Here is a 24,474-nt window from a genome sequence, read left to right on the forward strand (position 1 = left end):
GACGTTGGAGCAAACAATGTCCGAGAGACTAAGGGGGGTGCCCGCCGCGGCCTGGTGGGGCTCTACCTCCCGCCAGACCTCGAATCAGCTGCTTCCGGGAGCAGATTTCCAGGAACAGAGGCCTTCCATGGTTGTCTGCTCCGCACAAATGGGAATTTCCCGCAGTTCTGCCCACAAAGCGAGCGGGCTCCCAGCGACACCTCCGCGCCCCCGCACCCTTTGGGCGCTCCCGAGCCAGGCCCCGCCCCCTCGGCTCCACGTGGTCGGCGGCGGGGCTGGGGCGGCTCAGCTACGGATCGGCCGGAGCGGTGGGTGCCGGGATGGCGGGTGTCCCGTCCGGAGGTGAGTTGCTTCAGGGCCGGCCGACGGGGTGCAGAAGGCTGGCTGGCGGGAGGGGGAAGGGGCGCCGGGAGCGCCTGGACGGAAGAAGGGACATCCCCGGAAACAGGACCTGCGAAAAGCATGCCCCGAGGAAGGCGGGGGTGTTGGGAGTTGGGCCGGAGAGAGGATATCTTGGCAGGGCGACCGGTGTAGAAAAGAGCCCCCCAGGATTTGGATCAGTGGAGATAAAGGGTCTCCGTGGAACCAACCGTGGGAGAGACCGGGTGAGGGCCTTCGGGGTGCTCAAGAGGTTGGGACCGGTGCGATAGGCGCCCTGGAGGATGGGACTGGCAGGAAAGTGTCGGCAGACCCCCGTTTCCCCTTCTGCAGGTGCTGCTCGGTTCTCTTGTCCCCCCAACTTTACCGCGACGCCCCCATCGTCAGAGTCCACTCGTTTCTCCTTGGAGGCGCTGACGGGCCCGGATACGGAACTGTGGCTGATCCAGGCCCCTGTGGACTTCGCCCCAGACTGGTGAGTGGTCCCAGCCGCCTCCCTGGAATACCCGCCACTCCAGGGGATGCACTTGGGGGGAGTTTGGAGGGCTCGTCCTAAGGAACCTAGCAATGCAGCTCCCCAGCGCCTCTCCCTGTGCCACCGAAAGAATCTGACCGGCTTCTGCCCTCCCCCTCTCTCCTTTCAGCCTCAATGGGCGGCTGGTGCCTCTCTCTGGCTCCCACATGGTGAAGGGCAAGGTGGCAGGCAAGCGGCACCGCTATCGGGTCCTCAGCACCGGCAGCCCCCAAGCTGGAGAAGCAACCCTGCTGGCCCCCTCCGCAGGGGCAGAAGGCGGACTCACCTGTGCCCCAGCCCCCAAGGGCAGCCTAAGGATCTTAGAGGGTCCCCAAGAATCCTTACCGGGGATCCCGCTGCAACCCATTCCCACCAGCCCCCCACCACAGATCCCCCCTGGCCTGAGGCCTCGGTTCTGTGCCTTCGGAGGCAGCCCACCAGTCACAGGGCCTGGGTCAGCCTTGGCACTGAGGTCACCGGCCTCAGGGAAGAGGAAAAAGAAGAGGCATGTGTCTGAGGCCTCCGTTCCTCAGGAGGCAGTGAATGGGCACGGGACCCTGGAGGTGGACACAGCTTTGGGGCCCCCAGAGATGGATGTGGGGAAGAAGAAGAAAAAGCAGCATCCCAATGAACTGGAGGCGATGAAGCCGGAGCCCGGGGCTGAGGTGCTGGAACCGCCGGGAGTGCTGGTCCCATCCACCAGCAAGAAGAAGAAAAAGAAGCCTAAAGAGACAGAAATGGGGGTGCTGGAGCCAGAAGAAAGGACTGTGGAGCTGGAACTCATGGTTAAAACTGAGCCTCTGCAAGAGACAGCCCTGTCCCCCACCAAGAAGAGGAAGAGACACAAGGGGACAGAAGGGATGGAGGCTGTGGAGGGGATGAGAGCCGAGTTTCAGCTACAGGTGAAGGAGGAGCCCCAGGAGGAGGCCATCCCCCTGCTGCCCTCAAAGAAGAAGAAAAAAGGAAAGGGGCAGAGAGTGCTGGTGGAGCCAGGGACTGAGGCTGTGGAGCCAGAGGTGAGCACGCTGGAGCTCCCAGGGGAGAGGATGGAGCCCGAACTGCCACGTGGTGAGGTTGAGCCACAGGCCGAGGCAGCTCTGGCGTCCACCAAAAAGAGGAAGAAAAAGGAAAAATGGCAAAGCCCGATGATGGAGCCAAAGACAGAGGTGGTGGAGCCCCAGGAAGAGGTGATGGTGCCTGGGCTGCCAGGCGATCTTGAGCCTCAGGCAGCTCTAGCATCCCCCAAGAAGAAGAAGAAAGAAAGAGGGCACAGAGGGACAGAGCCTGGGACTGAGGCGACTGACCCAGGAGGTGAGATGACGGATCCTGAGGCCAGGGCAGACCCAGCGTCCACCAAGAAGAGGAAGAAGTGGGGCCAGGAAAGTGGGGTGCCAGAGACGGCATCCCAGGAGGGGGTGCCAGAGCCGCCACTGAATCCAGAGTCTGGGGAGGTGGCTCCCACGAGACGGGAGAAGAAGAAAAAGAAAAAGCTGCAGCAGGATCCTGCGTAGCCTCCAGGGAAACGGACAACTGCCAAGGAAGCTGAGGTGGCCACCCGGGCCGCCAGAGCCGAGCAGAGAACCCCTTCCGGTGGTTGCAGCAGCACACGAGCAGGAGCCTGGCGGGAAAATGCTTTATTGTCACCCTGGGGGCCTCCTGGGCAGCTGAGGTCATCGGGGCACTTTCAAGAAGGGCTCGTGGAGGACATCGAACAGCCTGCGGGCCTGGGTCCGGGAGAGAGAAAGGAGCCAGTCATTAAATGAGCCATTTGTTCGGTACATCCAGAGTGGACTTTGGTTCTTTTCCTCCCAGGCTGGCTGTGAGGTTCGGCTGGTACCCCCCTCTCTGGGCCTCAGTTTCCCCATCTATAGGAGAGGCACTGTGACTTCGGAAACCTTAGAACTTTAGGATCTGGGGTCCCATCTATGTGGGGCCCCCTCCTGCCCCTGACCCCTGAGCCCGTTCCCAGGTCTCTTACCTTCTGGGGCCCCAGGCCCGGGCACAAGGCCAGATCTTCCCTCGATGCGGCTATGAGCTGTTCCAGAGACTGAGGAAGGCGGGAGTGAAGGGTCAGGGGAGGTGAGCATAAAACTCTGCCCTGCCCCAGCTGATCAGGGATCTAAGATATTCCTGGAAGGAGGTGAGGGCCTGTGGGAGGGCAGGGAAGGCAGGAAGGGGGGAGGGGGGTTAGGGAAACAGTAGGGGGCTTCCTCAAAAAGGCACGGGGGGGGGGGGGGTATAAATGCCTGTACGGACACAGGAATCCTTTCTTACCCCAAAAGTGGTCAGGAGGGTCTGACTGTCCGTTTTGTTGACGGACTTCACCGTGGTCAGACAGTCAGTCACCTGGAAGGGGAGGAGGAGGCAGAGTGTTGGGAGAAGAAAGGACTGGTAACCTTGCTGTTACCACTGTGTCCCCAGACTGCCTTGCATGCAGGTGCTGCGTAATAAATGCCCTTTTTTTTTCTGATAAAGAGGTCATCTTAGAGTGATCCCCAAATAGCTGAAAGGGTGTCGGTCATGCAACAAGAAGATAAATGCCACTTGTTTATCTCGAGTTCGTTCTGCCCAGGGGAAGACTAGGCTCTGAAGTCGGAGCTGTGTTCAAACCAGGCCCCACTGCTTACTCCCTGTGAGGTCCTGGCACAGGAATCATCTCTAGGCCTCCATTTCCAGGCAAAAGGGAGTCCTAGCAGTACCCACCTCAGGGGTGGCTGCAGGCATCCACCATTACTCTGTCACTAGAGGCCCGGTGCATGACATTCGTGCACTGGGGTGGTGGTGGTGGGGGGGGGTGTCCCTCAGCCAGGCCTGTGCCTTTTTGCAGCCCGGAGCCCTCATGGAGGCATGAGGCTCCTGCCACAACAGCTGTACTCACAAGCTGTGAGCCCGGCTTCTGGCTGAGGGGCACACTGACCACCAGGGGGCAGCTCCACAGGTGGCCAGTGCACATCATAGCGACCAGTAGTTCCGCTGTTCGGTTGATTTGCATATTACCCTTTTATTATATAGGACTGGAGCCCAGATTCAATCGTTCGTTCAGTGGATAGTCCTTGAGTACCCATTGAGAGCTGGGTGGTGCTGGAGACATAGCAGGGACCAAGACAGCCCGGCTCTGCCCTCCTGGGGCTCCCAGTACAGTGTGGGAGACAAATTAGTTCCAGACAGTGGTGACTCAGATGGGCTGGGATGGGGGTCCATTGGGGGCACCTGACCTGGCCTGGGGATCAGGGAAGGCTTCCTGGAGAAGAGAGCAACAGAGCTCATGTGTGAAAGATGGGATACTGAGAGAGGCCGGTAGGCATGGGAGAAGGGACAGAATGCAAGGGCAGGGGGCAGCAGGGCCTGGTAGAGCAGGGCAAGAAAGCCAGGCTTTCCCTGAGGGCACTGGGGAGCCACAGGACGGTTTTGAGCTGGGGAGGGCAGGATCAGGTTTGTGCTTAGAAAGACCCCGTTAGCTGCTGTTCGGGTGGGAGAGGGGAGACTGGAAGTGGAGGGTGGGGTTGGGGAGGAGAGGCATGACTGGCGATCGGAAATGAAGCTCAAACACCCAGCAAGGTGCTGGGGGAGGGCCGGGCAGGGGGGTGACGTGGCCTCACCCGGGAGACGAAGTCCTGCTCCAGCTTCTCCATCAGGAGGTCTGCTGGCTTCTGCTCGTAGGCCTTGTAGGTCTCCAGGTACCGCCCGGCCTCCTCGGGGCTAGGGTGAGAGGACACTGGGGTCAGCCAGGGTGAGGAGGGGTCATGTTTTAGATTCATTTCATTATGGTAGTAATTGCTGATGCTAAAAATTTCAAGCTCTAATCTATAGGAAAATGAACAGCCCTAGCCAGTTTGGCTCAGTGGACAGAGCGTCAGCCTGCAGACTGAAGAGTCCCAGGTTTGCCAAAACCGGTTTGGCTCAGTGGATAGAGCGTCGGCCTGCGGACTGAGAGGTCCCGGGTTCGATTCTGGTCAAGGGCATGTACCTGAGTTGCGGGCATATCCCCGGTGGGGGATGTGCAGGAGGCGGCTGATCGATGTTTCTCTCTCATCGATGTTTCTGACTCTCTGTCTCTCTCCCTTCCTCTCTGTGGAAAATTAATAAAATATATTTTTTAAAAAAAAAAGAGTCCCAGGTTCAATTCTGGTCAAGGGCACATGCCCGGGTTGAGGGCTCCATCACCAGTAGGGGGCGAGCAGGAGGCAGCCAATCAATGATTCTCATCACTGATGTTTCTATTGCTCTCTCCCTCCCCCTTCCTCTCTGAAATCAATAAAAATATATTTTTTTAAAAAGAAAAATGGCCCTAACCGGTTTGGTTCGGTGGATAGAGTGTCGGCCTGCGGACTGAAGGGTCCTGGGTTCAATTGTAGTCAAGGGCAGGTACCTTGGTTGCAGGCACATACCCAGCAGGGAGTGTGCGGGAGGCAGCTGATTGATGTTTCTCTCTCATCAGTGTTTCTAACTCTCTATCCCTCTCCCTTCCTGTCTGTAAAAAATCAATAAAAAATATTTTTTTAAAAAAAGAAAAGAAAAATGAACATTCTCAGCCTCCTCTAAATGCCCCCTGGGTATTTTACACATTTTTTCTGGCTAAAGACCAGAGCTTGGGGACCCTGACCAGTTGGGTTCAGGGCTCACTTCCCACATGAGTGACCCTGAGCCAGTGATTTTAACCTCTCTGGGCCTGTTTCCTCATCTGTCAGGTGGGCTGGTGGCAGAACTGTGACAGTTCAGTGAGTCACCGCTCTGTCAGGGCCTGGCATGGAAGCCTGTTCAAGAACGGTCAGCTATTCTGGAAGGGACGCCAGCGGCGGGACCCTTTGCTGTGGGTTTGAGAGAGGAGAACCAGAACTACTGTTTATTTTCCCAACCACAGGAAGACAACCTCATGAGCATTCAGCTTCCTACCACCAAGAAAAGCAGCTTCTGAAAGGGTTCCGATACAGCCCACCTTCTCCTTGGCTGGGTTGCTAGTTGGTTAGAGTATCTTCCTGATATGCCAAGGTGGTGGGTTCGATCCCCAATCAGGGCACATATAAGAAGTAAGCAATGCATGTAAAACAAGTGAAACAACAAAGCAATGTTTCTTTCTCTCTCCCCCCCTTCCTCTCTCTAAAATCAATCAATCAATCAATACATTAAAAAAAAGTAAAGCCCACCTTCAAAAGAAAAGCTCAGCCCTAACCGGTTTGGCTCAGTGGATAGAGCGTCGGCCTGCGGACTCAAGGGTCCCAGGTTTGATTCTGGTCAAGGGCATGTACGTTGGTTGCGGGCACATCCACAGTGGGAGGTGTGCAGGAGGCAGCTTATCAATGTTTCTAATTATCCCTCTTCCTTCCTCTCTGTAAAAAAAAAATCAATAAAATATATACTTAAAAAAAAGGAAAAGCTCAGAGTGCTGACTGCTGAATCCTTTATAGCAATAAACATGATTTAATAATCATTAATTTTGACATTAGGCCCAGTTTCTTAAAAAATATATATTATTGATTTTTTACAGAGAGGAAGGGATAGGGATAGAGAGTTAGAAACATCGATGAGAAACATTGATCAGTTGCCTCCTGCACACCCCCTACTGGGGATGTGCTCACAATCAAGGTACATGCCCTTGACTGGAATCAAACCTGGGACCTTTCAGTCCGCAACGCTCTATCCACTGAGACAAACCAGTCAGGGCAAGCCCAGTTTTTTTGACATGTAATTAACTCTTTCACACAGTGGAAACAGCTAAATCATAAAAAGGGTCTATATGTGCTGGCCTTTTTCTTCTGGAAATTGAGACTAATGAACTGAGTCAAAGTAAATAAAGTATTTGTCTTGCATTTTCTTAGCCTTCAAAATCCAGCTAGTAAAAAAATGTTGATTAAATATCGATTGTATATTTTTATTACATTCTTGAAAGAAATGTTCATTTTTCTAATTTTATTGTTTTCCATAAAGTGGGCTTTGCAGCTTTTCTCTCTATGCAGCAGGTATTATTATTATTATTGTAATGACATTTGTTCAGGACACACAGGTTAGCACACTGGACCCAGTTCTATAACTTGCTTTCATTTTTGCATTCTACAATTTAACCAGGACATCTTTCCACGTTAAAAGACAGAGCTCAGTCTCATTTATTAAATGGCTGCAAAATATCCCGTGTGGGGCCTGTGTGCCAGTCACTGGCCTAAGCCCATTATGTTCAGAAGCTTCTGGAATGCCCTGAGAGATCCGTCGGGGCTGAGCCCCTTCCCCAGGTTACAGGCTGGCGAGGAGGAGACAGCTCCCTCAGTGGGCGGGTCGCACCCGCCAGCTCTACACTCTGCTGCTTCCCACACAACAGAGCGACTTTTATACTTGCTTTTGCTTTAATATACAACTAATACATAAATACATTTTTTCCAAATACTCCAGCAGTATAGAGGTACATACCCGGAGGGAAGGCACAGAGTTACAAATATCCTTTGGCCTAAAAAACCCATTTCCGGGACTCAGGACAGAAGCACGAGTGTTGGTGATAACAGCAGAAGACAGAGACCACCCCAGTGTCTACCAATAGGGGTTGACCTGTTCCATCTACACAATGGAATAGTTTAACGGCTGGAAAAGAATGTGGATCCAGACAATGGGATATGATTCAGTGATTAAAAACAGGTGATCGCCCTAACCGGTTGCTCAGTGGTTAGCGTGTCAACCTGCAGACTGAAGGATCCCGGGGTTCAATTCCAGTCAAAGGCACATACCTCGGCTGCGGGCTTGGTCCCTGGCACCAGCCAGGGAGTGTGCAAGAGGCGACCAATTGGTGTGTCTCTCTCACACTGATGCTTCTCTGTTCCCCCCTCCCTTCCATTCTCTCTAAAAACTCAATGGAAAAAGTATCCTCGGGTGAGGATTAACGACGACAACAAAAAAAGTGAGTTACCAAGACATGAAAAGACATGGAGGAACCGTCAGAGCTCAGTGGAAGGAGCCAATCTGAAGAGGCGTGTGAGACAGAATACAATCTAGGCTGGTGTCTGCCCCGGCTTCCTGGGACAGAGCTGCCGAGACCCTGTGAGTTCTTAAGTGACAAGAGCCCCGGAGCATCTTCTGTTCTAACGAGGTGACTCTCGGTGGGCTCCTGGGTGGGGCCGGTCACCGGAAAGTCCAAGCCATGATTAGGAACCTGGAAGTTTCTGCCCCAGCCGGACCCCATCCTCCGGGGACGGAGAGGGGCTGGAAGGGAGTTAATCATTGATGGTGCCGACGTGCGGGAGCTTCCTACTCTCTCAGAAGCACGGGTTCAGAGAGCTTCGGGGCTGGTCAGCACATCCACCCCAGCGGCGTGACTCACGCCCTCTCCACGGGGACAGACAGTCCTGCACTTGGATCCTCCCGACCTCGCCCTCAGTCTCTCCTCACTGGCTGTTCATCTATCTCCTTTAACGACTGGTAAACAGCCTGGCTGGTGTCTCAGCTGGTTGGAGCGGCGTCCTGTGCACCGAAAGGCTGCGGGCTCCATTCCTACTCAGGCCCCGGTTTCGGCCCGATCCCCAGTCAGGGTGCGTTCGGGAGGCAGCTGATCAATGTTTCTCTCCCCACCCCCACTCCCCACTCTCTAAAATCAATTAAAAAACACATCCGCGGAGAAGGACTAAATTAAAAAAGAAATAAACTGGGAAACATAAGTCAGTGTTCCGCTGAGTTCGATGAGCCACTCCAGCAAAGTGTCAAACCTGAGGGGTCGTGGGGACCTCCCTCTATAGCCGCTCGGTCGGAAGCACAGGCGACGGCAGCCGGCGCCTGGAGTGTGTGGGATCTGACTGTCTCCAGATAGATGGCGACAGGATTGAGTTAAATTGTAGGAAGCCGCCCTAACCGGTTTGGCTCAGTGGATAGAGCCTCGGCCTGCGGACTGAAGGATCCCAGGTTCGAATCCGATCAAGGGCATGTACCTTGGTTGCGGGCACATCCCCAGTAGGGGTTATGCAGGAGGCAGCCGATGGATTTCTCTCCCATCGATGTTTCTCTCTATCTCTCTCCCTTTCTTTCTGTAAAAAATCAATAAAATATATTTGGGGGAAAAAAATTGTAGGATACCAAGCCGGTATCGCAGAGGATTGCTTGGTGTGGGGAAAACCCCACACATTTAGTGGCCGGAAGTGGAGCGCTTTGTGAGTAGTGAAGGAGACACAGGATAAAGACCCGCAGTGAGGAAGAACTGGGGCTCTCCCGGCACAAGAGGGCCCCGGGTTTCTCCACTTCAGCTGTGTGCTCTATGACTCCAGGAGGACATTCTGGAAAAGGCAAACCGCAGACAGTACAAAGAGCAGTGGTTGCCCAGGTGCAGGGGAGGGAGGGATGACGAGGGAGGACACAAGGGACTTCTACGTAGGGCAGGGAAACTATTCTGTAAGCTGCTGCCCCGCCCCATCCAAGAGAGCCAGAGAGGGGCTGGGCATGGAGGTAACCATTGGACGCAGGAATTTCGGACACGTGTCATACCTCTGTCAAGACCTATAGAATGTACAACACAATTGTAACAAATGTATCACACTAATTAATACAAGATGTAAATACTCGGAGAAATCGTATGTGGGAACTCTATACTTTTTTTTAAAATTGACTTTAGAGAGGTGGAGGGAGCCCGGCTGGCATGGCTCAGGTCAACCTATGAGCCAGGAGGTCACGGTTTGATTCCCCGTCAGGGCATAGGCCTGGGTTGCAGGTTTGGTCCCCAGTGGGGGTCATGCAGGAGGCAGCCGACTAATGAATCAATGATTCTCATCATTGATGTTTCTATCTCTCTCCCTTCCTCTCTGAAATCACTAAATATATATATATGTAAATTTTCTTTTTAAAGAGAGAGACGAATGGAGAGAGAATCATCGACTGTTTGCCTACTGCCTGCACCCCAACTGGAATGGAACCTGCAACCTGGGCATGTGCCCCGACTGTGACCGAACCCACCACCCTTTGGTGCACGGGACAACGCTCCAACCAACCGAGCCACACCGGCCAGGGCAGAAGTCTGTGCTTTCTGATCAATTTGTCTATAAACTTAAAACTGCTCTTCAATAATAATGTGTACTGATTTTTAAAAAATGTGGATACTATACTGGACTACTGCCCAGCTATGAAGCAAAGAATGAGGCTGCTCTCTACACGGACCTGGAAAAGACCTCCAGATAATGACACCGCAAGGCACAGAGCAGTCTACGGACAGCGCCCAGCGCACTGCTCCGACTTACGACTTGTCGGCTTTACAACGCGCAGAAGTGACGCACACCCAGCAGAGACCGGCCAGGCTGCCACGCCGTCCTGCAGGGAAGGTGTATTCATGGCATTTCACCTGACGGTATTTTCAGCTTACAATGGGCTTATTGGGCGGTGACCCCACCCTAAGCCAAGGAGCATGTGTACGCAGTATATGCTACGTCTGTCTAAGAGAGGAAGGAAACAGATGTTTTCGCACATGCTGCTTGTGTTTTATAGAAACAGTGAAAGGGAATCAAGAGACCAACAACAGTGGGAAGGGGAAGGGGAGTAGGAGGGAAGGGGTAGAAGAGACACTTCTCTGTATATATTGCTGATTATGTGTGTGTGTATATACTGAGTGGCCAGATTATTATGACCACCCCATCAGTACAATGAAGTAAATTAGTTATGCAAATAATAATAATAATAATAAAACCTTGAGAGTATTTGCTTAGGACGTTTTCAATATTCAGTATTTTTGGAAGTGTCAATGAAGTACTGATGGGGTGGTCATAATAATCTGGCCATCAGTGTATATGCAGTCTATACATGATACCCTTTCTATATCGCTTCTGAATTTTGAACTCCATGTTACAGCCTGTGTCACTGCACACACAACAGGGATCATCAGCAAGTAGAAATTCCAAGTGCAGAAATTTATGTGTCTATTTTCTGGTTTTTAAAAATTAGTATTATTTAAACTGGTGATTATAATAGAATCAGGGGCATAGAAAGGGAGTGGACTGACTATTCTTGGGGGGGAAAGGGGTGTGGGGGATGCGGGAAGAGACTGGACAATAATCGTGCACCTATGGATGAGGACAGTTGGGGGGCGGTGAGGGCGGAGGGTGGGGTGGGAACTGGGTAGAGGGGAGCTATGGGGGGGGAAAAAGAGGAACAACTGTAATAATCTGAACAATAAATATTTAATTAAAAAAGTTATTACTATTAAATTTACTGGGGTGACACTGGTTAATAAAATTATATAGGTTTCAGGTGCACAATTATATAATACATCATCTGTACACTGCATTGCATGTTCACCACCCAAAGTCTAATCTCCTTCCGTCACCATATATTTGGCCCCCTTTACCCGTTACTACCTCCATGTTTTGACATCAATCACGTCTCCTGCCAACCGAACATGCAGGTGCCCATTTCATACTCTCCGTCTTGATGTTTTCACCAAATTAATGGGTGAAAAATGGCACCTCATTTTTCAAATTTTACTTTTTTCCTGATAAACTATAATATGGTTGATTAATTTTCTAGGAGTTTTTGGCCACCTGTATTAGACTTTTTAAAAATTGGGTCACCTTTTTCTTCTTGACTTGTAGGAGGTTCTTTATAAACATATAATGAATATTAGCATTTAGCCCTGCCTGCTGTGGCTCAGTTGACTGTAGTTTCGTCCCATACACCAGAAGGTGGCAGGTTCAGTTCCGGGTCAGGGCACATACCCAGGTTTTGGGTTTGATCCCCCACTGGGGCACGTGCAGGAGGCAACCAACCGATGTTCCTCTCTCACATCAATATTTCTCTCTCTCCCCCTCCCTTTCTCTCTCTAGGGTTAATTTATTATTATTATTTTTAAAATCCTCACCCAAGGATTTTTTTTTTAAGACAGTGGAAGGGAGAGGGAGAGACAGAGAGAAACACCAATGTGAGAGAAACACATCAATTGGTTGTTTCCTGCATGCCCCCTAACCAGGGTCGAGAGCCTGCACGCGAGGAACATGCCCTTGACCGGAATCGAATCCGGGACCCTTCAGTCCGCAGGCTGATGCTCTATCCACTGAGCCAAACTGGCTAGGGTTTTAGATTAATTTTAAAAATAAATAAAATATAAAGTTGGCTGTGGCTTTGAGGTATTAAAAAAAATTTAGGATTAAAAAAACAACAACATTAAAATCAATGGAGGAAATGTCCTCAGATAAGGATTAACAAGAATTTAAATATATTTTACCATCCTATCCTATATAATAAAAAGGTAATAAGCAAATTGACCCTAACAGCGGAATGACCAGAACGACCGGTCGACCAGTCACTGTGAGGCGCACTGACCACCTTTCGGTCCTTTCCCCCGGCCTGCAGGCTCCCATCACCCGATGGTGAACGGGGAACCAGGGGTTGTTGGTGGCTGGGGGTGGGGCCGGCAGCCGGCAGCCGAGGAAGATGGCCCTGATGGCAGGCCAGGCCTAGGGACTGTATCCGTGCATGAATTTCTTGCACCAGGCCTCTAGTATAAATATAATTTGCATGTCCATATATAAATTAGGGACCTTAAATCTGTTACATACACACCTAGTCCTTTTTCTTAGTTTGTCATTTGCCCTTTTTTTGTTGTTGTTAATCTTCAACCGAGGGTATTTCTTCCACTGATTTTTTAGAAAGAGTGGAAGGGAGGGAGAGAGACAGAGAGAGAAAAATCGATGAGAGAGAGACCCATTGATTGGTTGCCTCCTGCACGCCCCCAACTGGGGCCAGGGATCAAGCATGTATGTAACCGAGATACATGCCTTTGACCAGAATCGAACCCGAGACCCTTCAGTCCTCTGGCAGATGCTCTAACCACTGAGCAACAGGCTAGGGTTGTCATTTGCCTTTTAACTTTGTTTACAGTATCTCTTAACATCCAAAAGTTTCAAATTATAATTTTCTCAAATCAGCCAATCTTTTCCTTTATGGATTTAGGGGTTTATGTCTTGCTTTGGAAGACTTTTCATACCCCAAGATTATAAAAAATATTCTCCCATTAAATTTCTTGTAACGCTTTTATTGTAAAAAAAATTTTTTTGGTTAAGCCTCACCTGAGGATATTTTTTCCACTGATTTTTATTCCCACTGATTTTTAGAGAGAGTAGAAGGGAGGGAGGGAAAGGGGCAGAGAGGGAGAGGGAGAGAGAGAGAAACATGGATCAGTTGCTTTCCTTATGTGCCCCAATCGAGGATTGAAACCACAACCCAGGTATGTGCCCTGACCAGGAATGGAACCAGCAGTCTTTTGGTGCATAGGACAACATTCAACCAACTGAGCCACTCTAGCTGGGCTATTGTACTTTTTTCCCCCTAAAATATATTTTTATTGATTTCAGAGAGGGAGAGTGAGAAAGAGATAGAAACATCAATGAGAGAGAATCATTGATTGGCTGCCTCCTGCACACCCCTTACTGGGGATGAAGCCCACAACCTGGGCATGTGCCCTTGACTAGAATTGAACTTGGGACCCTTCAGTCCGCAGGCTGATGCTCTATCCACTGAGCCAAACCAACTAGGGCTATTGTACAATTTTTTTTAAAATATATTTTATCGATTCTTTTACAGAGAGGAAGGGAGAGGGACACAGAGAAACATCCATGAGAGAGAAACATCGATCAGCCGCCTCCTGCACACCCCCAACCAGGGATGTGCCCGCAACCAAGGTACATGCCCTTGACTGGAATCGAACCTGGGACCCTTCAGTCCGCAGGCCGACGCTCCATCCACTGAGCCAAATCGGCCAGGGCTATTGTATTTTTGAAAAATAACTTGTCAGGATTTTCATTTTGTTTATGGTGTGAGAGAGGGGATCTTTTTTCCCCCCAATTGGAGAACCAATCTATGGTCTTTAGAGAGCCAGACGTGCAATTAATTGTTCAGCTAGATTTTATGTCTAATTCATAAGTGACTAGTATGGTCCTGGGAATTTGATCTACGTTACCTGCCTTTGTGCCTACATCCCTACAAGAAAGACAGTAGGGCCGAAACCGGTTTGGCTCAGTGGATGGAGCGTCGGCCTGCGGACTGAGAGGTCCCAGGTTCGATTCCGGTCAAGGGCATGTACCTGGGTTGCGGGCACGTCCCCAGTGGGAGATGTGCAGGAGGCAGCTGATCGATGTTTCTCTCTCATCGATGTTTCTAACTCTCTCTGTCTCTCTCCCTTCCTCTCTGTAGAAAATCAATGGAATATATTAAAAAAAAAAAAAAAAAGAAAGAAAGACAGTAGGACCCTATTTTACAGATGAAGACATTGAGGCCAGAGAGAGGCAGTGCCTGGACCAGGCTCACAGAGAGTTCATGGGAGGAGAAGAGAAGGGCTGAGAAGGTTGGGGGAGAGGAATGACTCTCGGGATAGAGCCTGACCTGGCTGGGAGCCTCGATCTCACCTCCAGGCAAGGACCAGGGTGCAGTCTGCCAGGATGCACATCTTAGCCAGCTCCTTGAGGGCCTGCTGAGGATCTTTCTGGGCAGAGGAGAAAATCAGAATGAGAGATCTGGGAGAAAGCAACGCATTATAGTCTTGAAAACACAGTGGCTTAGGATGCCAGGAACCTTCCATTCAGTTGACACTCCCTAAGCTCCTACTGGGCGCCTGGCCTGTGCTGGGCAGTACCGGGACCCAGCAGTGACTGAGACAGCCCTGGTTCTATCCTCCTGGAGCTCACAGTCTGAAGAAGGGACAGACCCATCCTCAGACAGTGAGTACCCAGAGTGGCCAGAGCTGAAGGGGCTGGGGGCGGGGAATCCAGGGGAGCCTATGACCTGGGTGAATTCAGGGAGAGCTTCCGAGAGGAGAAGACATCTGAGCTGAGACCTTATGGAGGATGAAGAGGAGTAAAGGCAGCACAGGAGAGCAGAGAAGGGAACCGTAAACATAGGGAAGAGCATGTGCAAGGAAGGGAGGAAAGAGAAGGCTGGAGCAACTGCAATCACTCAATATGGGATGGAGGATGGGAAAGAAAGGTTTTTGTTTTGTTTTTTAATATATTTTATTGATTTTTTACAGAGAGGAAGGGAGAGGGATAGAGAGTTAGAAACATCGATGAGAGAAAAACATTGATCAACTGCCTCCTGCACACTCCCCACTAGGGATGTGCCCGCAACCAAGGTACATGCCCTTGACCGGAATCGAACCTGGGACCCTTGAGTCCGCAGGCTGACGCTCTATCCACTGAGCCAAAGCGGTTAGGGCAAGAAAGGTTTTTTTAAAAAAATGATTTTAGCCCTAGCTGGTTTGGTTCATTGGACAGAGCATCGGCCTGTGTACTGAAGGGTCCCGGGTTCGATTTCGGTCAAGGGCACATGCTCGGGTTGCAGGCTGGATCCCCAGTAGGGGGCATGCAGGAGGCAGCCGATCAATGATTCTCTCTCATCATTGATGTTTCTCTCTCTCACTCTCTCCCTCTCCCTTCCACTCTGAAACCAATAAAAATATATTTTAAAAATAAATGGATTTTAGAGAGAGAGGAAGGGAGGAGGAGGGAGGGGGAGAAACACCGATGTGTTGTTCCACTTATTCATGCATTCACCAGTTGATTCTTGTATGTGTCCTGACCGGGGGTCAGACCTGCTACCTTGACGTATTGGAACAACACTCTAACCAAGGGAGCCACCTGCCAGGGCAAAAGAAGGGGTTTTCGCACGGGAGCTTGGGCATGAGCCCAGAGAGCTGGGCGAGCGTGGGACACAGAGAGCGTCCTGGGCCATGGCGAGCACTGGGAAGCCACTTAGGGTATTTTTGGTTGTTGTCAATCCTCACCCAAGGATATTTTTTCCACTGATTTTTTAGAGAGAGTGGAAGGGAGGTAGGGAGGGTGGGAGAGAGAGAGAAACACTGATGTGAGAGAGACACATTGATTGGTTGCCTGACTGGGGCCAGGGATCGAACCTTCAGCCCTGGACCAGAAATCAAACCCGAGACCCTTCAGTACGTGGGCCGATGGTCTAACCACTGAGCTCAATGGCCAGGGCCCATTTAGGGGTTTTAACACCAGACGTGTGCGTTAGGAAGACCCCTCTGGCGGCTATGAGGATGAGAGGGGTCAAGGCTGGAGGCCATGAGACACCTGCATTTCTCCCTGGAAGGGGTTCAACAGTCCCCTTGGCTACCAGGAGGCCCAAGCTCCCGCTGCACAGGCGGGGCAGTGAGGCTGGAGGGGGACCCCTGCTTACCACATCCACCTGCACGAGCAGGACCCGCAGGGCGAAGCTCTTGCCCAGGCTCTGCAGCCGCTCGTGGATGTAGTCCGGGTGGAGGTTGTGGTAGCGGAGGCTGGGAAGGGGGGAGGAAGCATTGAGAGGTCTCGTGGCCCCGAGTTCCGGGGAGCCCTTCCTCACGCTAACACGCAGGGAGCTGGGGCAGCCTGGCCAGAGCTGAGGCTCGGAGAGGGTACGCGGCCTCTCCCTCGCAGGAGGGGTTTGCAGCAGCGGCTGCCTGGCTCGGGCTCCTGCAAGGTTGGCCCCAGGGTCTTCACTGAGGAGGGGGACTGGCTTCAGGCAGAGGAGACCAGTGCCCTGAAGAGCAAGACCAGGACCCGCGCAGCCGGTCTTGGGAAGCAGGGGCCACGCCAGGACTTTGGCTGGTGGGGGTGGGGGGGCTTCTGCACCTGGGAACCAGGGGACATCCCGGCCCAGGAGCCGCCAGCTCTCACGCCAGCAACTTAGAAGTTTCACTTCCCCTCTGCCTCTGTCTGGAGAAGGGCTCCGGGTTTAATGGGGGGTGCGGGGGTAGGGGAGTGGGGGGAGGTGCGGGGGGGAGGTCAGGGAAATCTGGCTCTTGTCAACTTCAGTCCTGGATGTTGGAGTCACTCAGTCTGGGGCATGAGTGACCCGGCCCCCAACCTGCTCAGACACAGGAATCGGCCCTCAGCTCTTGTCACTCCGGGCGCCCCCAGGCCCGGCCTCTTCCTCCCACCCGAGGCCCAGAGCGCACAGGGCCATGCCTGGCGGTCTCCTGGGAAAGAGCCTAGAAGACCAGCACACACCCTCCCGTGCCCTCCTGAGGTGGGACAGCCCCAGAGCTCACCTGAGGAAGAGGGCACAGGTGCTCTGACCCAGCACGTAGTCAGGAACCACGTCGCCGAATTCCCAGGGCACGTTGCGCACGAACTTCAGTACGGGGTTGCCCCTCTGGGGAGGGAGGGAGAGCAGAAGCCATGAACAGGGATGACCCTGGAGCCACGGCCACCCCAGGGCCCCCACCCCCCACCTCTCTCAGCACCTCTCCACCCTTCTCCTGCCCTGCGCCTGCAACTTCTCTCTCCTCCTCTGCCTGGCCAGTTCAGCTCAGTGGTTAAGCATTGAACCATGAACCTGGAGGCCATGGTTAGATTCCCTGATACCCGTGACAAAGGGAGAGGGAGAGAGAGATAGAAACATCAATGATGAGAGACAATCATTGACCAGCTGCCTCCTGCACGCCCCACACTGGGGATCCCGGGCATGTGCCCTGACCGGAACTGAACCGCAACCTTCTGGTTCATTGGTCGATGCTCAACCACTGAGCCACACTGGCCAGGCAGACTCGCCTCCTCTTGAGCCCAACATGTCCTTGACATTCCAGCTCTGATCTAGGCCCCTCTCCCCGAGCCCCAGGCTTGAACTGAAGGGTCCCTGGGTCTGTCTCTAATTCAGCCTTTTCCCCCAGCCCAATCTGGGTGTCCTGTGGCCACCAGACACTGCCCCTGGACGTCCACCTCCTGTATCCAAACAGCCCTCAGCATCTGCCCTCCCACCTCCTCCCCCCCCCCGCCCCAGCTCCATCGTCCAGAGACCCCGACTTGGTCACGGACACTTCCCTCTCTTCCACCTCCCCCTCTTCCCCCTCCCCTTCCTCCTCCTCCAGGTAAGGATCTGCCATGAATGTCTCCCCTCCACTGCCAGCACCGTTGCCCAGGCCCCCACACCACGGCCTCCTGGTCTCCTGCCCCAGTGGTGTCCCTAAGTGGCCATCCTCCAAACAGCACCCAGAAGGGTCATCCTACAGCACAGACCTCCTCCTCCCGGCTCTAAAGCCCGCTGTGGCTCCCCAGTGCCTTCAGGAGGAGTCTCATGTGGCTCCACACGTCAGGCTCCCAAAGCCGGAGTCTGGTCAGCAGGCTCCTCTCCCGTTCTCCCCTGACCTTACCCTGTAGCCTAAAACTGCAATTCTCCGGGGAAGTCAAGCTCTAATCCATCAAGTATTTAATGAGCACCACCCATGTGTCTAAGTGCTGGGGATATAGCAGTGACCCAGACAGACAAAATCCCTGCTCCCGTGCGGGACACAGACATTAAACAAAATGATCTCCGGGATGAACATGTGATTGCCAAGTGAGGTGGGGTGTGGTTCTAAGAAGTGGGACCTGCTCTTGTGGTGGGTGTGGGACAGGGGTCCTCAAACTTTTTAAACAGGGGGCCAGTTCACTGTCCCTCAGACCGTTGGAGGGCCGGACTATAGTTTAAAAAAAAACAACTATGAACAAATTCCTATGCACACTGCACATATCTTATTTTGAAGTAAAAAAACAAAACGGGAACAAATTCAATATTTGTATTTGCATGTGGCCCGCGGGCGGTAGTTTGAGGACCCCTGGTGTGGGTTGATCAGAGCAGCTGGGGCGGGAAGGGCCTGCAGGGGTCCGCAGTCCCGCAGGCCCTGGGCCATCTGACCCGAGGTACCTGGGAGCCATGGAAGGTTCTGAGCAAGGGAGGGATGGATGTACTTTAACTTTTGAAGGATATGACCAGAAGCAGGAGGACAGACAGTGACAGGTGGGGAGAAGGTGGTGAGACTGGGACATTCGCACATTCCTGGTGGGAATGTAAAACGGTGCAACTTTTTAGAAAATAGTCTGGGAGTTCCTGAAAAAGTTTAACATGGAGTGACCATGTGACCCAGCAAATCCACTCCGAGATCAATACCCAAGAGAACGGAAAACATTCATCTGCACAAAAGTTCACAGCAGCATTTTTATAATAACAAAGAAGTACAAATAACCCAGGGGGTTGTCCACCAGTGGAGGAATGGATAAACAGGATGTGGCAAATCCACAGAACGGAATACTACTCAGCAACAAGAAGGGATGAATGAACCTTCAACAAGCTCAGTGAAAGAAGCCAGTCATCAGCTGATGGACGTTTGAGTTCTACCCACTTTTTGGCTATTGTGAATAAAGCCGCTATGAACATTGGTGTACAAGATTCTGTGTGGACGCACATCTTCATTACCCTTGGATATGTACCTAGAAGTGGACTTGCTGGGTCATATGCTAACTCTATCATTAAACATTTAAGGAACTGCCAGACCATTCTCCAAAGTGGCTGCACCACTGCACATTCCTGCCAGCAGTGCCTGAGGGTTCCAGTTCCTTTGCACCTCACAGCACTCGTTATTGTCTGTGCTTTTTAGTCTAACCCAGTGGTTGGCAAACCGCGGCTCGCGAGCCACATGTGGCTCTTTGGCCCCTTGAGTGTGGCTCTTCCACAAAATACCACGTGTGGGCGCGCACGTACAGTGTGAAGTTGACTTAAAACTTTAAGTAAAGCCCTGGTTGGTTTGGCTCACTGGATGGAGCGTCGGCCTGGGGACTGAAGGGTCCCGGGTTCGATTCTGGTCAAGGACATGTACCTTGGTTGCGGACACGTCTCCGGTGGGGCAGCTTCTCTCTCATCGATGTTTCTAACTCTCTATCCCTCTCCCTTCCTCTCTGTAGAAAATCAATAAATATATATTTTAAAAAAACAACTTTAAGTAAAGTTTATTAAGTTAATTTTAGGGAATGCTGTGGAGTGAAAGAATATGTAGTGTCGAGGATTGAGAAAGGTATGTTGAGATGGTTTGGACATATAGAGAGGATGAACGAAAGGAGATAGACCAGGGGTGGGCAAACTTTTTGACTCGAGGGCCACAATGGGTTCTTAAACTGGACCGGAGGGCCGGAACAAAAGCATGGATGGAGGGTTTGTGTGAACTAATATAAATTCAAAGTAAACATCATTACATAAAAGGGTACGGTCTTTTTTTTTTAGTTTTATTCATTTCAAACGGGCCGGATCTGGCCCGCAGGCCGTAGTTTGCCCACAGCTGAGATAGACGAAGCAAGTATACAAGACGAGTGTGGATGGGAGGGTTGGAAGGGGTCGACCTCAGCCAACGTACCTCAATCAGATTGAGGACGTTTTTAGCAAAGGCCAGCTTAGGAGTACCCTAATTAAGTTAATAACAATGTACCTACCTATATAGTTTAAGTTTAAAAAATTTGGCTCTCAAAAGAAATTTCAATCGTTGTACTGTTGATATTTGGCTCTGTTGACTAATGAGTTTGCCGACCACTGGTTTAGCATTCTTATGGGTGTGGGTGGAATCTCACTGTGTTTATTTTTTAAAAATATATGTTTATTGATGTCAAAGAGGAAGGGAGAGGAAGAGAGAGAGATAGAAACATCAATGATGAGAGAGAATCATTGATTGGCTGCCTCCTGCACTCCTGGGCGTATGTCCTGACCAAGAATCAAACCACGGAGCCACACCGGCCGGGCACTCATTGTAGTTCTGATAAGCACTTCCCTGATGGCTAATGATATTGAGCATCTTTTCACCTCTTTTTTTTTTAATTGTTGACAGTTTTAGAGATGCCCCCCAATTCCTCCCAGCCCCTGCCCCATCCCATCTTTTCACATTCTGGAGTCCTATTATTGTCTTTGTATAAAGAACACCAGCTCCATCAATTGTGGAGACTTTATGCTTCCTTTCTATCACTCTATCCCCTGAGCCTAGAACAGCACCTGGCAACCTCTGAATGCATTTGTGGACTATAAGTGGATGAACCCCCATTTTATTTTATTTATTTATTTTTAAATATATTTTATTGATTTTATAGAGAGGAAGGAAGAGGGATAGAGAGTTAGAAACATCAAAAAGAGAGAAACATCGATTAGCTGCCTCCTACACACCTCCTACTGGGGATCGAGCCCGCCACCAAGGTCCATATCCTTGACCAAAATCGAACCCGGGATCCTTCAGTCCGAGGGCCTACGCTCTATCCACTGAGCCAAACCAGTGGTTAGGGCGTGAGCCCCATTTTAAAGGCACAGATGGGTTAAGCCACTTGCCCAAGATCACACAACTACTATGTAGCACAGCAGGATTTGAATTCGGGTCTGTGTTCAATAAATAGTTTTTGAATAAAGGAAAAAAACTGTGGTTAGGAAATCACACACAATCACATCCCCAATAAGAACAGTCAGCCTCTTGTGGATGGAATGTGTCTGTCCCACCAAAAGTGAAACCCTAACCCTCAATGCATTGGGATTAGGAGGTGAGGGGAGGTGATTAGGTCATGTGGGTGGGGCCCTCATGAAGGGGATTAGTGCCCTTATAAAAGAGACCCCAGAGTTCTCTCACCCCTTCCTTCACTGTGAGGACACAGTGGGAAGACAGCCCTCTATGAACCTCACCAGACACCAATTCTGCACATGCCTTGATCTTGAACTTCTCAGCCTCCAAAACTGTGAGAAATAATTCCAAAACTTTTGTCTAAGCCACCCAGTTTTTGGTATTTTTGTTATAGCAAAATAAAACATGTGGGGCAGCATCAATCTACACACAGTAGTTGAATGAATGAATGAATGAACTGTGTTGCTGACAGTACAATGGCCAGAACTTAGACCTCCTTCCACTGCCTACCAGAAAGCCATCCTTATTAATATTTTCCCCACCAAAACTTAAAGCCCCACTTCCCCATCCTCCTCCTCACCTGCCGGGGGCTCACAATGATGCTGTTGGATTTTGCCCCTGGTTTGGAAGCCTGGTTGGGGGTCTCTCCTGCCTGGGGTTCTGGCCCGGTGGGGGGTGCGGCTCCAGCCCCTCCTGCAGGTCCCGAGATAGCATACTCAGCGTAGGTCTGAGGGGCCGCCTGGGCTGAGGTCTCCGTGGTGGGATGGGTCCGAGTGGATCTGAATAAGGGCTTAGCCTGTGGGGAGAGATGGTGGGAGGGATCAAAATCAGAATCTCTCTACTTCTCCCAACTTCTCAGCCTCCACCTTGGTCCCAGTCACCATCTTCTCTCCCTGGGACCACTGTCATCATCTCCTCACCAGTTCCCTGCCTAACCCTCACCGCCCCCCACACTGTCATCACGTCCGTCCTCCGCCCACCTGGATAGCCTGCCTCAGAGTAAAAGCCAAAGCTGCCACCAGAGCCCACTCTACCTGCTTTCCTTACTCAACCCCATTGGCCTTCTTGCTGCCCTCAAACTTGTCAGGCTCTCTCTGACCTCAGAGCCTTTGCACTGGCTGTTCCCTCTCCCCATAGATGTCACGTAGCTCGCTCTATCACTTATTCACGTCTCTGCCAAGATGTCACCTCCTCCGAGAGGCAGTCCTTCGTCCTACCTAAGGCAGCACCTCTCCTCCATCACACCCTATATCCTTAGCCTACTTTCTCTTTCTTTCTTAAAAAATATGTTTTTATTGATTTCAGAGAGGAAGGGAGAAGGAAAAGGGGGAATAGAAACATCAATGATGACAGAGAATCATTGATTGGCTACCACCTGCACGCCCGCCCCCCCCCCCCCCCCTCTTACTGGGGATCAAGTCCACAACCTGGGCATGTGCCCTGACCTAAACTGAGCTGTGATCTCCTGGTTCATAGGTTGAAGCTCAACCACTGGGCCACACTGGCTGAGCCCACTTTCTTTTCTTCATAGTACATTAGCAGCAGCCAGTACTCAGCACCAGCCCACTGCTTTCCTATGAGGAGATCTCCATGTGGCCAGTCCTTCGGTTTACCAAGAGATGTCAAAAGTGCCAGCTTTAAAAAAAAAAAAAAATGCAAAACCTTCCAATTTTTAAATGTCAGCAAGAAATCCGGGCCTTGCAGGGTGCTGGCCACAGAAAGCACATCCCGGGGCCACTCGTTTGCTGCCAGTTCGCAGCCGCTGCCTTAGCCTCTCTTAGAGCCACCAGGACGTTTTACAGACAGAGAAACAGATGGAAAGCAAAGGGCTGATTGCCCAGGGTGACCCAGGCTCCAGCATTCCCTAACCCTCCCTGTAGCCCCACTGCCCCCGCCCCCCCCCCACCCCGCCCCTCTCCCTCCACAACCCTCCCAGCCTCCCAACCCCCTCTCCCCGCGCCCCATCTCTCTGTCCTACCCCAGCAGGAGGGGCCTCATCCCCGTCTAGGGGTATGAGGAATTTCTTCCTTGTGGGCGGCTCAGCGGGCGGCCGCACTCCCCCTTCGTCCATCCCACGGCTCTTCTGGGGCCTGTAAATGAAGACAGGGCGGCGGGGCGAGTGAGACATCAGCGTCTGCATTCCCATCCCCCCAGCAGGAACCCCCGCTCACAGCCATCTGCCCCCCACCCCGCCCCCCAAAATCCCAGGCCTCCATTGCAAACACCCAGCGCCCCAGGTTCTCCAAAGCCCCGTCCCGAGGGAGCCTCCACCTGCGGCTCGCCCCGCCCCACGAGGCCCCTGCGTCCCATTCGTCCCTCCCTCACCGTACCCCGCCTTTCCAGCGCCCGCTCCGCCGCGGTCCCCACCTTCCGTCCGCCCCGCCCCAGGGATCGCACCTGGATGCCCGCCCCTCCCTCCCTCCTGTCCATCTCGGACACCGCAACTGCTGATTGGCTTCAGCGGCTGCCAATCGCCACCAGCAGCCTCCAGCCCTCTCCCCCTCCACCTGTCTCCCCCCTGCCCTCCTCGCCCCAGTCCCCGTCGTCGCGGTGCCGGGAGGACTCACCTCCCTGTCCCCGAGCCGCTGGGAAAAGAGCGGCGCGGCCAGAGCGTCCCCGGGCTCGCTGCACTTCCGGCCTCTCTAGCCCTCGAGCCCAGAGCGCGGTCCCGCTCAGCTCTCTATGGTCGTGGAGGACTGTGCAGGTTAGGGCTTGGAGAGAGCGGGCGGTCTCGCGGCCTGAGCGTCTCTGGTTGCCAAGCAGTTCCATTTCAATGCCCTGATTGAGCGCCTCTCGTGTGCTGGGGCTCGGGACAGGGTTCCCTGAGCGGGAGGTGGTGGGAGATCATACTAGATCCTTTATGTGAGGCCTTGGGGTTGAGCCCCAGCTCTGCCATGGACCTGGCCTCAGTCTCCCCATCCATTCTTTTATGCCGCACACATTCCCCAAGCGCCTCCTTGGTTCCCGGCCCTGAGCCGGGCAGCGCTAGTGACAGACACTCCGGTGACTCACGCTAGCCCCGTGCCTGGAGCTCGGAGTGCAGCGGGAAAGACAGACCCAGAGAGGGCAGGGCTGGGGCAGGAGACCTCAGCGGGGCCGAGGCAGGGGGTGCGTGGGGGTGCGTGGGGGTGCGTGGCTGATGTGTGACGGAGGAACCTAACCCCGCGTGAGGGTCAGAAAAGGCTTCCTGGAGGAAGGGACATGGAGCAGACCTGGTTGATGAGCTGCAGATTAGTCATTTCCTGCAAGCATAGTACCACGCTGTTCTAACTTGCAGCTCTCTGATTACTAAGGAGAGAGAACATGTTTTCGTGAGTTTATTGGCTTTATGTATTTTGTCTGTTGTGAATTGCTTGCTCATATCCTTTGCCCACTTTTTAAATGGGGTTTTATGCCTTTTTTATTACTATTAATTTGTTGGAGTGCTTTATGGTTTCCGATTCTCTTAGTCAGTTACATAGCT

At 52.2% G+C, this 24,474-nt stretch overlaps 2 protein-coding genes across 7 annotated transcripts; one reads left to right on the top strand and one right to left on the bottom strand.

Annotated features, from left to right (window-relative positions):
- On the top strand, nt 1–2,669 carry POLR1G (RNA polymerase I subunit G). Of its 2 annotated transcripts, XM_081107806.1 has the most exons (3): nt 1–342; nt 712–853; nt 1,023–2,669. In XM_081107806.1, exons 1-3 carry the CDS (start codon nt 321–323, stop codon nt 2,401–2,403), a joined length of 1,545 nt encoding a protein of 514 aa, XP_080963932.1. In that variant the 5' UTR covers nt 1–320; the 3' UTR covers nt 2,404–2,669. The 2 variants fall into 2 exon arrangements, with proteins under 2 accessions (XP_080963932.1, XP_080963931.1); XM_081107805.1 differs by lacking the exon at nt 1–342 and having other exon boundaries at nt 617–853; nt 1,023–2,547.
- On the bottom strand, nt 2,510–24,021 carry ERCC1 (ERCC excision repair 1, endonuclease non-catalytic subunit). Of its 5 annotated transcripts, none has more exons than XM_081107807.1 (10): nt 23,579–24,021; nt 22,990–23,101; nt 21,592–21,807; nt 16,881–16,984; nt 16,028–16,127; nt 14,242–14,318; nt 4,492–4,591; nt 3,167–3,238; nt 2,871–2,939; nt 2,510–2,616 (listed from the first exon to the last, which is right to left on the bottom strand). In XM_081107807.1, the coding sequence occupies exons 2-10, from the start codon at nt 23,080–23,082 to the stop codon at nt 2,563–2,565; spliced, it is 885 nt and encodes a 294-aa protein (XP_080963933.1). In that variant the 5' UTR covers nt 23,083–23,101; nt 23,579–24,021; the 3' UTR covers nt 2,510–2,562. The 5 variants fall into 5 exon arrangements, with proteins under 5 accessions (XP_080963933.1, XP_080963937.1, XP_080963936.1 ...); XM_081107811.1 differs by lacking the exon at nt 23,579–24,021 and adding an exon at nt 23,409–23,549; XM_081107810.1 differs by lacking the exon at nt 23,579–24,021 and adding an exon at nt 23,379–23,546.
- Between the last annotated feature and the right edge of the window lie 453 nt (nt 24,022–24,474).

Source organism: Myotis nattereri (assembly GCF_964212035.1).
Source record: "Myotis nattereri genome assembly, chromosome: 15".
NCBI classification, from domain to species: domain Eukaryota; kingdom Metazoa; phylum Chordata; class Mammalia; order Chiroptera; family Vespertilionidae; genus Myotis; species Myotis nattereri.